Source organism: Phalangium opilio, unplaced genomic scaffold (genome assembly GCF_054372755.1).
Source record: "Phalangium opilio isolate 3A_F unplaced genomic scaffold, DU_Popi_V2 ptg000019l_1, whole genome shotgun sequence".
NCBI lineage: Eukaryota > Metazoa > Arthropoda > Arachnida > Opiliones > Phalangiidae > Phalangium > Phalangium opilio.
In genome coordinates this window covers 56,953-72,283 of record NW_028324152.1, presented here as the reverse complement: position 1 = coordinate 72,283, position 15,331 = coordinate 56,953, and the positions used below count along the sequence as shown (strand labels likewise).

Sequence of the window (15,331 nt, the reverse complement as noted above, 5' to 3'; positions counted from 1 at the left end):
ATATACTCGTCTATGAGTCGGACTGAAGTAAAGGCCAAACATTGTTTATTCCGTCTTAAAAAAGTCTATCTATCCCTGGTTTTACTTTAATGTTATAAAGGCACAATATATATAAATAATAATAATAAACTAAGTAAACTAATAATAATAATAAACTAATAATAATAATAAACTAATAATAATAATAAACTAAATAAACTAATAATAAACTAATAATAATAATAAACTAAATAAACTAATAATAATAATAAACTAATAATAATAATAAACTAATAATAATAATAAACTAAATAAACTAATAATAAACTAAATACTTTGTTCCACGTATTATTATGATCAATATGATATTGAGTCTTACAGAAACTTTGTGAATTTATGACAAATAACTTAAATTACAACAAAATACACTGAAATACACTAAAACTACAATAAAAAAACACCAAAACACAGTAAAACGCAATAAAAACACACCAAAACACAGTAAAACGCAATAAAACCAAACCAAAACACAGTGAAACAAACTAAAAGTACAATAAAAGTACAATAAAACACTCTAAAACTACACTATACCATATTAAAATACACTAAGGTACAATAAAACACAATAAAATACACTAAAAGTACAATAAAACTACAATAAAATACAGTAAAACACAATAAAATACACTAAAAGTACAATAAAACTACAATAAAACACAGTAAAACACAATAAAACTACAATAAAACACAATAAAAGTACAATAAAACACTCTAAAACTACACTGTACCACAACAATAAAACACACCAAAGCACAGTAAAACATGGTTACACTAGACCGCCAAGAAGAACAAACACTGAATTTTTGAAAGTTATTTATTTGCCTTAGTTTTCCCAGTTTCCCAGGTTTGTACGAACCCTGAATTCAACCTCGTACAGATAGGCAGTTCAGCGCTATTATGAAAAATGCAGAAATAATATCCTCATAAAAAGTTCACCACAATGTTTATTGGTAACATTTATTTTCTGTTTTTCTTTACAATTAATTGACAAGAGATATTTCATTAAGAAATACAATGAAGAGCTGTTGTTGTTATTTATTTGTCTTTGATATTTCTCTTTTCGTTAGAAAATATATTACCTTTATCTTCTTTTAGGTTATTTGATAGGTCCAAAGTATGAAAAGGTACATTTGGATTACTTATCAAAACCAATGCAAGTTTATGAGCAAAATCCCTATTTTAAAATACAAATCTTTACATTAAATAACGTCATTATAAGAATAACTTGTACGAATATACACCATTTAACTCCTATATTATCTAAATAGAGTTCCTCAATGGAGACAGTTTTTTCATAACAGCCAAAATCTGTTCCAAAGCTTCCGGGACCATTGTTTTTATACACAATGGAAGGTAGATTTGATTTTCTTTTTACTTACTCTTTAAAACTACCCTGATAAATTACATCTTTTTTGTACGTTTTATATTTTTCATGTAAATGGAAGCTTCGAGATCAGTAACACCTCCTGGATCAGTCTGGATATTTTTCCTATAGTTCAGTTTTAAACTGTCGAAATAAGATACGGTTCTTTTCTTGATCGGTATCCTTTTCTTTATGGAATGAGTTGGCCATTTTCAGGCCCTTATGGATGACAAAAGCGTTATTTAAAACTGAAAATTTGTATCCTACAACGTGTAATTCGCAAACCTGCAAAGATATTAATCAATGGGTTAATTATCGATGGTTTCTTCTTTCTAGACACGGTGGTATCTTGGTCTTACTTGACTTTTAAATTAAAGCCATATTGTCTAAACCATTCATCATGATAAGGCGCTGAATTTCTGCTGAAGAAGAAAGGTTCCCAAGGATCTCTCCACAAGACTTCAAAAATGACAGCTAACTTATTAGTCATTGGTTCTCTATACCAGGCTTCGTAGTCAATATGTTTCTGACATTTCCAACAAAGCTCAATGTAAAAGAGGTGGGCGTCCATCATTTCCAAACGTTGTCCGTTTTATCCTTGGGTATTTGGGCTATTTCTTTCATTTCGAATGCGGGTACAACGTAAACAGTTTTATCATCTTTTCGAGATTCGAGAAAGAGCCTATTTTCTCAGGCATACTCCAGGAACATTTCGTGGAGGTTATCGTTGGGCATCATATCGACGTCTAAGACTAGTACAAATTCTGTGGTGGAATTTCTTCTCATTGACATCAATAAGAGCGAAACCAGTACTTGAATGTACAGTTGCATTGTAGAATTTCATTATTTTTGGTAAGGCATCAATGTAATTTAGTTTCTTCGTTCTAGTTAACAACTTGAAGATTTTATCCTTTAAAGTTCTATTAAACCTTTCAATTACTCCGCATTTAGTTGCACCTACACTAGTATAAAAACTTATTCCCTCTTTTCTTAAATAATCTTTAAACAATTTTGATAAAAATTCACTACCTTGATCAACATTAATTCGTAACGGCTTTCTTTAATAACTCTCCGTAAAGCTTTCAAAACCTCTTTACTAGTTTTATTTTTCAAAGGAAGACTCCAAGCATATTTTGAGAGGATATCAATAATAGTTAGAATATATTGAAACCCTTTATTATTTTCTTAAGATTTCGTAGATCGATCAAGTCGCACTGAAATACTTCACTGACTGTTGTAACGTAAGTACGATTTCTTGGAAAGTATATCCTCCTTGCTTTGTGAATGGTATATGTTGGCTGAGACTGAAGCCAAGTCTTAATTTTTTTCTTCGAAACATTTTTCACTCCTTGTTTCAATTTCTTTGCGCTACCGTAACTGAGAGGACTTTCACTGTTATAATACACTCGGTTTAACTTATTTTCCATAGTTACACTTTCTCAAAGAAAGATTTTCTATTTAACCCTTGTCAATGTACGTTTAAAGCTATCCATTCATCTTCGTCTCTTATCAATGACGTCACAAATACAATTCTTCAAATGACGTCACAGATACAGTTGTAGAAGATTTGACCCTTGTCAATGTACGTTTAAAGCTATCTCTCTCTTATCAATGACGTCACAGATACAGTTGTAGAAGAGAGGAGTTTCCCAATAGACGGCGCACGGTGTTTTCTCGCCAATGACGTCACAGATACAGTTGAAGAGACCGTCATACGCATGCGCAGACTCACCGCGAGTTTGCGCGCGGTTTTCAAATTTCGCGGTTTTCCCGCGAGGCGGCGCGCGGTATTTTCCCGCGAGGGGGCGCGCGGGTTTCCCCGCGAAGGGGCTTCCCCGGCGGCGAGGGGGCGTTGATTACGTCACCCATTACGTCATAGGTCATTGACCTACACTGGTGACCTTGACCTACATTCTACACCTACATTCTACACCTACGGAGGTAGGAAGTGGGGGGATATACTACTCGCTAGCTCTTATTACTGAGAGCACCGCATCCCCCACCACCGAGTAGGCTAAGTTGCCCTTCAACCATTGCCCAGTGAACGAATCCTCACAGGAGTATACTAGGGCCCCGGTCGTCAGGCTAAAGTTCGCAAGGCGCGGTAGAGGGCTCCCCGATGGTATCCCATCCAGCGCCCCTAGAATCGCCTTCTGAATTGGGCCCACGTCTTCCTCCGTGATGACAGCCGTCGGATAGCCTTTTTTGACAATGGCCATCTTTTCTGAGCTGGCGGCGTCACTATAGGACTTAGCCTTTGTCGACGCCGCCTGCGAGATACTGGGTGAGGGAGTCGAATCCTCCGCTCTAGGCCTCTTCATTAGATTGTCACGAGCCGCCGCACACCCAGCGGGGTTGGAGACCGTTTCAGACCCCGATTTGACATTTTGCCGAGCAGTCTGTCGTTTCAGACGACGACGCACGGTACGTTTCGAGGGCTTGCCGGACACACGCACCGATGAATCGGCACGAGTATCGCTGGATACAAGCCCTTGTAAAGTTGTATCAGTGAGGGTTCTGCCCTGAGCAGACCCCTGCTCCGTAGGTTTGTTTTATTTGGTTTAAGGTAAGTGTTTAGAATCCATAAGAATCCCACGAGTAAGGGGGTAATTAGGAGGTCACCACCCGGTAGTCCCCCACCCGGGTGGAAGGCTGGATACAACGGGGTGTCGCCTGGTGCCCCGAGGGGATCGTTAGCAATACCGTGGTTTTACTTCCCCAGTACCACGCAGCCCTCGGCACGATACCTCAACACCTTGGCGTGGGAAGGACGCGTATCCACTTAGCCCACACAACGTAGTGGTTACCGACTCAAACGCGGAAGAAGCTTCATTTCAACCAAATCTGAAATGTTCAGTGTGATCGGTAGGCCGTCGGATATGTCGACCTCTAGACCCTTATTGTTATCTTTTATTTGATAGAAACGCATGTTAGTTGGTAAGGAGTCGAGCAGCCGACCTGATCCTTCATTACATTAACCGACAAAAAATGTAACTATCAGCCAACTCTATTTTATTGTTCTCACGGCCGACTGAAAAGCGGAGTTGGCAACTGAAGTAGGATAAGAGTCGGATTTTAGTCGTACCTACCGACTGGACCATAAACCGACGAATCTACCTCGAACCGACTCGAACGCGGAACACTCGTGTTACTGGGGTTTAGGAAAATATTTCAATGTTATATAAAAATGGTCTAAGAAGCCTTCGAAAATCTATGCAACTTTGGTTTTGTTCTATCAGTGGTGGTCCCGACTCGGACACATTTTCAACTATTTCGGTTTACAATGTACATTGATATTTTGCAAAATATTTATATGTTATATATATAATTAAGAGGGTATACAGTTACAGATACATATATTGCACGTCGCGCTCAAGAATGGTCCAAGAAGCCTTCGAAAAACTATGCAACTTTAGTTTTGTTCTATCAGAGATGGTCCTGACTCGGACACATTCTCAACTATTTCAGTTTTCACTAAACATTGAACTTTTGGAAAATATTTGAATGTTATATAAAATTAAGAGGGTATGCTATATTGCACGTCGCACTCAAGAATGGTCTAAGAAGCGTTTGAAAATCTATGCAACTTTGGTTTTGTTCAATCAGAGGTGGTCCCGACTCGGACACAATTAGGGCTTTAAACTGAACATGAGTAGTATCTAAGTGTTACTCCCCAAACAGCGGCGTGGGAAATTGGCGTGACGTAGGACTTGGCGTGAACTGGCGGGGGAAATTGGCGTGAAACCTCATAATGGCGGACTTGGCGTGGGCTGGTGGGAGAAATTGGCGTAAAAGACGTGATGTCGGAGTTGGCGTGAACTGAAAGGGGAGATTGGCGTGTAATCTCATGAAGGCGTGTAATCTCATGTCGAACACTTGAGATAGGGTTATCTATTCCCGTTGTCGTGTCTTATCTTAATTTTTGAAGAAAATAATAAATGCATGACATCACTGATAAAGAATCCACTTTTGATTATGGCGGTTAAAATCCATGTCACGTGCTCGGGAAGTTAGGCTTAAGTTAGGTATCGACTTTCAACAACGTGGCCATCAACGTCATGGTAAAACCCCGCCAAGTGTTAGTTTAAGACAATGTCACATTGTCTTTCGACAACGTGACCGTCAACGTCATGGCAAACCCCCCGCCAAGTGTTAGGCTCAAGACCATGTGTCATATTGACTTTCGAAGATGTGCCTCGAACGTATAAAAGACGTGGTGGGTTTGAGGATAGGGCATTTTACGAGTCTTCAAGCACTCATCGAAATGTAAGTATACTCTCTCCTTTAGTGTTATGTTTAAATTTAAGTTCGCGTCTTAATTCAATGTAATTATTTAGGGATAACTCCAACGTTTTCGAGATTTCCTCAACTAAATCGGTCAGCGTAACAGCGGACTGCAATATTAGACTAGAAATGACGGATGGTTCTACGGGGATTATATTAAGTGAGGACGAGTACATGCAACTTTTTGGGATGAGGGATACCATAAATGAATTTTTCGAGAAGGATGACGCTCAACCTACCACGGGCTTTTTCGAAGGGTCGGTGGACAAGCGAATTCAGCTTGTAACTTACCAGGATAGGAAAACGTTAAATACTCGTCAAGTAATCCCGGGTAAAGGAGCCAACTATGGGATTCACTACCCTACTCGGAATGGATTCGCTATAGGGTCATACCTATGGGGAAACTTACTGGAAAAACACATTCTGGTGGTTACATTCCTTACTGAATCAAAACGTGTAGAGAGCGCGATTAAGGAGATAGTTATACAGCAACTGACTGAGGGAATCAAGAACACCTGCAATGGATGCTTTATAGACCACCCATCGCAGATGCAACATGATTGCATAATGACGGAATGGAGTGAACGTGTAGATGAACATTATTCTAATGCCGTGGCAAATTTAAATATAGAGATGATAGTTAACATTTTTAATAACTCCTCTTTCTTAAGTTTTCAATTCTGTAAGCAAATGGTTTCTAAAAGTGTAACTCAAAAAAATTCTTGTAAAATATTGTATTGACGTAAATTTAAATAATAAATACTGAAATTTAACATATTCTCATTATTCTAAGTATAAGCATATTTCCAATTTTTAATTAAAATTAATAAATATTCAAATTTAATAGTTCATATTTATTCATGATATAGACATATATATATTTTAGAGCAATCATTGCAGAGATAGGAAACTGAAATGTAAATAACTGCAACAGATGTAGGAAATGTTTTTTGGTTAGGAAACGCTAATTGATGAAGCGGAAACAACTAGATATGTTTTCGAAAACATGATAGGCGCGTGTGAAAACATGGAAACCTCCGACTACGAGTAAATAAAAGGTCGATACATCAAGAATTTGAGATATAAGCCATGATAGAGGTCTTTCATGGTAAGCCAAGTAAACAGTTACCGTCGGCAATATTTGGAGGAATAATCTATGTTTACGATAGGAGACTTGCGAAAAATCAACTAGATTGAAGTTTAAAATCCCGTCTCGAAGCATGACGCAGATTGTCACGTGATACAAGTGTGAAATTCCCTGATCCACGATAGTTGAACATCTTATCACGCCAAGAGTATAAAAGCCCCGGCGTGTACATCAGCTATTCATTTTCTGTTCTGGACAACTTCCTGACTGTTCCCAAGTTTCTATTAGCCATTCTTTGCAGAAGGTAAGTGAAACTTTTACGGTCTAGCACCGAAAATACTTGTAATTATCTTTGAGATTAAGATAGATTTTTTTATTGTCTTTAAAAGACATAGTTATTTCCGATCCCAGATTAAGATAGATTTTTTACTGTCTTTAAGACATAGTTAATTCTGTCCCGAGATTAAGATAGATATTTTTTTTACCGCCTTTAAAGAGAGTTAATCTTTAGAATGTTTAAGTGCAGTGCTTGTGAGCGCGAATATGTTAGATCATGGGACCTTACGAGGCATATAAGGGAAAAGCATGAGGGGATTTTGTTTAAGTGTCTGCAATGCCCAAAGAGTTTTACGAGACGCACCACTTTAGCTGCCCATGTGGCTGGCAACCACTCGAAAGGTAGAAAGCGTGCTGTGTTCAACCTATCTAGCTCTAGTTTGGACTCTGATTCCACCCCTAGCCCCGATTCTCACACCCTTAAGGACGTTCCAACTTTCGGTTCTCCTTCCCTCGCAAACATTCCAATTTCCATTTCTCCTCCCCTCACGAACATTTTAGTTCCACCAACCCCTGTCTCTATCATCCCGGTTCCACACTTTACCGAACACCCTAGCAGGTTATCACTTAATTTCTCGGGACATTCCATAAGCTCGGCGGAGTTAGATACCGTGGAGGTTCAAGCTATGCGTGACCTCATCAAGAGTAGGGAAAGTAGTTTGTCCCCTCCCTCGCCATCTCTTTATTTCTCTGAGGCTCCTTTAAGCATGGAAGAGTTAAATGCCCAGGAAGCCCGAGCTATGCGTGAGCTTATCATGAGTAGGGGTAATCGTTTAACCCCTCCCACTCCTCCCGAGGCCAAGCGGCCGAAACTTAGCCATTCCACCCCAAACCCTATTCTCCCAAATCCTCCCTCTGTTTTTGGTTCACTTTCCGAAGTCGCCACCCACTCCTCTCCCGATTCCGTTCCCCCCACCTCTCCCCACGTTTTTGGTTCCCCTTCCGGCGACACCCTGTCGTCGGACCTTTCATCCCAAAATCTAGATGAACTACCTGACGATTTGAATCGTGCACTGCATGAGTTCATGGAGCGGGAAGAGGATGGCATCGAAGTCGTCACGCTGGACGACACTACCCCTTCACCTCGGATCGCATGTTATATTTGCGACAAGTGGTTCGACGGCCAAAACGAGACCGATATGCACATGCGCGAGCACGTCCGAGGTGTTGAAGAGTCCACAGCAGATGAAACTAGTCATGAGGGAGACTTTCCGGAGCTTTCGAGCCAGGAGGCCCGTGACCTTAACCTTTTCATGGACGGGGAGGAGGAGGAGGGCTTTGCGGAACTTTCGAGTCAAGAGGCCCGCGACATTCAGCACTTCATGGATCAACAGGAGGGTGGAGGGCAACCGCCGGAGGAGCCTGAACCTATCGTCGCCTCGCCAGAAGCCCCCCTTCGCGACCAGCTAGAGGAGTTGGAGGTTCTAGGTAAAGCTATTTTTTTGTGCACGATTCACACCTGTAGCGGTCGAGACTGACGTAGATCAGTATATAGCTAGACATAGGGTAGCGATAGAAAATTATTTACGTCATAAATTGTCGAGGGTTCGGGGTATTAAGTGGTATTTAACTGTCAGGACTCGCTATACCCGTGAGTTAGCTAATACTGACGAGGAAGCGGAATGTTTGATCTATCACAGGACCCGAAACTTAGCAGTTTTAACGCCTGACGTTATGCCCGGACAGATGGACTTAGGAATTTTGACCCTGAAACGTTTAATGGAAGAGTATGAGGAGACTGGTAGCGGGTGGGTACTAGATAGGATCTTATTTATTCAAATTAATATTATAACGTACCTTCCGCTTCACGGAGGCACGTACTTCGAAACCCCTAAGAAACTCGCTTTAAAAAAAGCGCTTATCAATGTACAAAACACAGACAATAAGTGTTTCCTATGGTCAATTTTGGCTCATTTACACCCTAAAAATGAAAATCCCCGTCGTGTAACAAAGTATCTAGAGTATAGCGGTGAATTAGACATGGTCGGCATTACATTCCCCGTGGAAGTAAATGCCGCAAAATTAGAAAAATTTGAGCGTGTAAATAACCTTTAGCTTAATATATTCGGTTATGAGAATGAGGTTTTCCCTCTTTACGTGAGTTCCAATAGAGTTGAGGAACCGCGACAAGTTGATCTGTTGCTATTAACCCAGGGCGAGAAGAAGCACTTTTGTTTAATTCGCAGCATGACCCGACTTCTTGCAAGAACGTTCACCGCACACAAGAACAGGAACTATTACTGCCGTTATTGCCTACATCGTTTCTCCGGTGTGAACTCGGAGGCAAACTACAAGGACCACATCAAGGAGTGCAGCCTACACGGACCCCAGAAAATCGAGATGCCGGTGAAGGAACCCATTCTGGAATTCAAAAACGTTGCCTGGCAAGAAAAGGTAGGCTAAAACTATTATTATTTATCAGGGGGAGAAAAAGGGGATAACGCTAAGATTAGACACATGAGAGAGGGGGACATAGGTCGGTTATCATTATAGAGTACATTATCACTGATAACATGTTTTGTCTATTCCCACAGGTTAAATACGTCATCTACGCTGACTTCGAGTCGATTCTTCGCAAAGTTCACCGATGTGACCCCGACAGTGAACTCTTCAACCACGAAAACTTCGCAGCATATCTCCTGTGGGTTCAGCTATGTGATTGTTGGTCACGATGGTTCAGTGTCCAAACCGGTTACTTATCGTGGGGTAGATGCCACGGAAAGGTTTTTAGAAAACCTTTTGCGTGAAGATGCAATTATTCAGGGTAAAATTAAAGTTAACACCCCCATGAATTTATCAAACTTCGATAAGGCGCAGTTTACCTCGGCCCAAGACTGCTATCTATGTAACGAACCCTTTACCGTAAATGATTGTAAAGTACGTGACCACGATCATACTACCGGAGCCTACAGGGGAGCCGCTCATAATTCGTGTAACCTGAAGCTGAGGAGCAGGAATTTCGTTCCGGTCTTTATGCACAATCTCTCTCGTTACGACGCCCATCTTATAATGGATAGATAGGGCTGGTTAAAGATCAGGAGATTAAGTGCATTCCTACAAATTCGGAAACTTATATTTCATTTTCTCTTGGTAATCTTAGGTTTTTAGACTCAATTAGGTTCATGCCTGCATCGCTGGAGACACTCGTGGGAAATCTGGCCAGAGGAGGAGCTGACAAGTTTAAATGTTTAAACTCTGTGTTCAACGCCGAGGAAGTACCACATCTACTGAGAAAACAGGTCTACCCATACGACTACTTTGACTGCCAGACTAAATTTGACGAGACGGAGCTACCACCCAAGGATGGCTTTTTGAATACCCTGACGGACGAGGAGATTAGTGATGCGGATTATTCCCAGGCTCAAACAGTTTGGGAGAAATTCCAAATCGCTAATCTGGGCGAGTATCATGACTTATATGTTACGACCGACGTTTTGCTCCCAGCGGATGTTTTCGAGAGTTTCAGGACCATGTGTTTAGAATATTATAAGTTAGATTGTGCGCACGCATATACAGGCCCCGGCTTTGCTTGGCAAAGTGCGCTATGCATGACCCGAGTAAGATAGGAACCCATTTACTTAAAAAACATCCAGACAAATTGTATATTTGTGGGGGTTGGACGTCGAGGGAAACTATGAAGGTCCTGCCATATCTGCGAGGATTGTCCCGACTTCAAACCAAGTATGGAATCGTAAACCTAGACATAGTTTAATTTCTCACTCTTATCTTCTACGTGCAGGATTCGCTCCCTAACTTACATTATCCTCGGTCTAAATTATTACGTTTTATCAAATTAACTCACCAACCATTTCAAGTTGTCGAGGACGAAAGTTTTAGAGATTTACTTAGATGTTTAAATCCAGTAATGTTTGACTCTTGCTTAAAGGTCACAGGACCTACTATTAAGACTGATATACTAAAAGCGTATTCGGTCGAGACGGAAAAAATTAAACGTCTTCTTCAAGTAGGTCTTATCAATACCTTCTTCTCAGACCCATTTCCGATAACCACCTTTAATTTCGTTTGCAGAAAACCACTGGCGTATTGTCTTTTACACATGACTGCTGGACATCTAAAAATATGTTGCCCTTTATAGCAGTTACGGGCCATTGGCTTGATAATGACTGGCAAGTACACGAAGTGCTTGTTGGCTTTCTATTTTTTCCGGGCAGTCATACGGGAAAGGATATTTGCGACAAATTCATTACACTTCTCAATGAAAGAGATATAAAGGCGGTACGGGACAACATAGCTGTGTGTTTAGGCGGATACCCTACATTTGCTAACGGTTCGGGCTTTTAGGTACTCAGTGTTACCATGGACAACGCGTCGAGCAATGATACCTTTACTAAGGAACTAGAAAAACGGAAAGACGAGACAGGCTTCATGTTTTCATCTGACACTCGTGTTAGGTGCTTGGCACATGTTCTTAACATTTCAGTCCAGGAAATGTTGAAAGTTCTTAAATCTGAAGCCAAGCATGAAGAGAATGACTACCTCGATATCCTTGAACATAACTCGTCAGTTGATGAGACCGCTGATGATATATGTTCTTCGATAACAAAGGTAGGCGGTGTCATGGTTAATATTTCTTAGAATAAATCTTAAATGTCCATCCATAGCTTAGACGTATCGTTGTGACCTTGAGATTGTCACCTCTAAAAGGTGAGAAACTCAGAATTCAACGTGGCATACGGTCATCCAGATAACAAGTTGATATTAGATGTCAAGACAAGGTGGGGATCCACATACGCAATGATAGAGAGAGGTCATTCACTTAGGCAGGTAAGTAGGAACTAGAATTTACTTGGTCATTAACCGTAAGCATACTTATGGGTACGTTGGGATATCAAAATCCTCCAATTGTATAAATAATAATAATAATAATAATAATAATAATAATAATAATAATAATAATAATAATAATAATAATAATAATAATAATAATGAAATGAAATGAAATAGATTTTTAATGTCTATATAAAAAAACTATACAAGTAGTTCACGAGAATATAGACAGACATCAAAAGATAGCAATACAATATAATTACAGAAAATACACTTTTTACATATATACATGGGATTGAGATAAACTTTGCACTAGCGTATATTTTTAATCGGTACGGAAAATATATCTATTGTCTGGGAATATTTATTATACGTTTTCTGAATTCGAGTAATTGGATTAAGAACTTTCATAGGTACATAAAAAGTCACGGTATGACGGAGAGAATTTGGAATTAAAAAGTTAAGTTTTGCGAGTAAGTCGCTTAATTTAATCTTATTATTAATTAATTTTGAAAGAAATTTAATATCAATAATTTCAAGTAAGTGGGCTAAAGATGGAAGGCCAAGCCTAATTAGTAACAATTGATAATCGTAAGCGAGATTTCGCAAGAAGAACGTATGGGTGTATAATATAAATTTCCGTTGTACCGATTCTACTCTTTGTCGTAAATAGGAACTACAGCCACTCCATGCCAATGAACCGTAAACAAGTCGAGAACGTACTAGACTGAGGTAGAGCAGTTTAAAATGTTTTAACGATCTTAGAGATCGACATAGTTTTAAGGAAACGCCTAAAGTTCGGCGACAGCGATTAACTGTAATCGCCACGTGCTCATGAAAAAGCAAGGCACGATCAAAATTAACGCCAAGATCATTCACCTGTAATTTTTGAGGGATAGTAGTATTTGCAATGGTGTATGTATTACAGATTTCTCTGCCCACTCTCCTCGTGAAGGTCACCTGAGTCGATTTGGTAGGGTTAATTGGCAGGTTATTGGCGTCACACCATAAAGCAATAGCGTGCAAGTCACTTTGGAGTTTAGTGCAATCTTCGCGAGAGGTAATAGTTTTACAGATTTTATGGTCATCCGCGAACGCGATTAGCATGGAGGATTGAACTGAATATTGTAGGTCATATATATATATATTGAACAATAAAGGGCCCAAGGATGAACCCTGTGGCACACCGCAAGTTATAGGGTAAGTAAAAGAGCTTAAGACACCATTACATTTAATCATGTTAGTTCGCTCACTCAAGTATGAGCGAAACCACCCAATAAGTTCACTGCCTACTCCCAAGATTCGCATCTTATCCAATAGATAAGGATGCGAAACACGGTCGAAAGCTTTAGCCAGGTCGAGATAGATGACGTCGACCTGGCCACGATTTTCCACCAATGGGGCTACGTAATTCATGAACACAGCATGATTCGTGTCCACACTCCGACCCGGTACAAAGCCATGTTGACTTTCAAATGGAAAAGCACTGAACCACACTTGCAGTTTAGCATGTACGAGCATGTCAAATAATTTAGCAAGGGTGCATAGGAGAGAAATTGGACGATAATTTTTAACGTCGCATGCAGAGCCCGATTTATAAATGGGGGAAACCACCGCTTGTTTCCAAATAGTGGGAAAGATCTTTGTACTTAACGATAAATTATAAATATGAGCAAGTGCTGGCAGTAATATGTCGCCGCAACCCTTTATAATAAAAGCCGGTATCCTATCTGTACCTGTAGACAACTTATTGGGCAGCTTTAAGATTGCTTTGTAGATGTCATTTTGTGTGAAAATAATTGAGGACAACGGGTGATGTTCAGTATTGGACGAGTCATAAATGTAACGATCATGGGAAGGCGTGTTATCAATTGAAATACGCGAGAAATGATCACCGAAATGAGTGGCAAGTCTGTCTGTGTCAGTAATCATTTCGTTATTAATCTTGAGGGAGATATGATGCGTCTTATTCTTAATGTTCCCATTGACGAAACTCCAAAATTTCTTAGGGTGGGCCAATGCTTCCTCACAAACACGTTTACTCTCAATATTTCTGTCACGCTTTGCAAATCGTCTAACTAAAGCCCTTTGTTTTTTATAATTTATAAAATCAGGTAGGAAAGCAGAACGCTTATATTTTCCAAAGTAGTACTTCTTTCTACGTATAGCAGAACGCAATTCAGAGGAATACCACTTAGGAAACGCAGACGAACTATTACCAATCTGCATAGGTATGGCAGCATCCATAGCGCACTTTAAATAACGTGTTAATATGGTAGCGCAAAAATTAACATCCTGGGAATTTAAAATGGTCAGCCAATTGGAATCGCGCAAAGTGGTGTAGAGTTGGTAATAGTTCCCTTTCGTAAACTTATAAAATTTTTCCGGCTTGTTAGGCTGAGGACATGACGGAATCGCATACTCTACCAGAAAGGGAGGATGATAGGCATCCGGGGCAACAAAAGGATCACACAATGATAAAATATCTAAGTTATTAACATTGGCTAGGCATAAGTCCAAAATATTATCACAAGAGTTCTTTAACTCGTTAAATTGACTGAGGTTATAATAGTAACATATTTCAAATATGTGACGCGCCTTATTTACAGTAGGGGTGGTGCAGCCCAGAGTGTCGTTAGTCGCCCAGTGCACACCAGGTAAATTATAGTCACCAAGAAGCAATAAATTAGTATCCTGGTCTGGTAAGTCCTGGAGAAGTCGTTGCCTAAACGTGGAGTAATTAGCGTCATTGGCCGATGGGGGAAAATAGACCGTACCGATCAAGAGGAACTCGTCGGAGCGCAACTTAACTTGCGCAAAGACGCATTCCGCGACGCCCTCAAGATCATGCCGCCTTATACTAACTAGTGACTTCTTAACGGCAATTAAGGCGCCACCACCCCGAACGTTTTTATATTCAAGATCCGGTCTATCTGCTCTATATACAATATAAGTATCAGGAAAATAGTTGGCATTAAAGTGTTCATGGTTAAACCATGTCTCTGTTAAACATATAATGTCAAAGTCAAGAGAAATCGCATTATCCATAAATTCACTAGCCTTGGTTCTTAAGCCGCGGACGTTCTGGTAGGCAATCGACAATGTCATTATTGCTGGATCGTTGGAGACGACGGAGGGAGCTCACTACTGTGCTTGTACGCATCACGGAGTGGCCCACCAAAGTCTGCGATTATACAATCCACAGGCCAGATATCAGGATCAGAGAGTCGGGAGAACTCATCTTCGTCTGAACAGGTAACATAAAAAGAGGAGTGAGAGGCGTTGGGATTTTTCGGCCGCAGACGGACGCACATAGCCGACTGAATTCCCTCGTCCTCAACAAGTGTTTTACACAAGTCAGAAGAAAGCAGAGTAGGGTCGAGCCAGCTAACGAATAGGGCCTTGCGTTGTCGTTGAGGCTGTCTACTCGCAGT

At 40.2% G+C, this 15,331-nt stretch overlaps 3 protein-coding genes across 3 annotated transcripts; 1 reads left to right on the top strand and 2 right to left on the bottom strand.

Annotated features, from left to right (window-relative positions):
* Positions 1–1,444: 1,444 nt before the first annotated feature.
* Positions 1,445–2,147, bottom strand: LOC149697286 (beta-1,4-glucuronyltransferase 1-like). The gene is made up of 2 exons (XM_089867208.1): positions 1,762–2,147; positions 1,445–1,687 (listed from the first exon to the last, which is right to left on the bottom strand). The coding sequence occupies exons 1-2, from the start codon at positions 1,974–1,976 to the stop codon at positions 1,666–1,668; spliced, it is 237 nt and encodes a 78-aa protein (XP_089723334.1). The 5' UTR covers positions 1,977–2,147; the 3' UTR covers positions 1,445–1,665.
* Positions 2,148–11,420: 9,273 nt separating this feature from the next.
* LOC149697285 (uncharacterized) lies at positions 11,421–11,888 on the top strand. Its single transcript, XM_089867207.1, has 2 exons — positions 11,421–11,675; positions 11,732–11,888. Exons 1-2 carry the CDS (start codon positions 11,427–11,429, stop codon positions 11,816–11,818), a joined length of 336 nt encoding a protein of 111 aa, XP_089723333.1. The 5' UTR covers positions 11,421–11,426; the 3' UTR covers positions 11,819–11,888.
* A 544-nt stretch (positions 11,889–12,432) lies between these two features.
* Positions 12,433–15,005, bottom strand: LOC149697284 (uncharacterized). Its single transcript, XM_089867222.1, has 2 exons — positions 12,546–15,005; positions 12,433–12,465 (listed from the first exon to the last, which is right to left on the bottom strand). The coding sequence occupies exons 1-2, from the start codon at positions 15,003–15,005 to the stop codon at positions 12,433–12,435; spliced, it is 2,493 nt and encodes an 830-aa protein (XP_089723348.1).
* Positions 15,006–15,331: the final 326 nt, after the last annotated feature.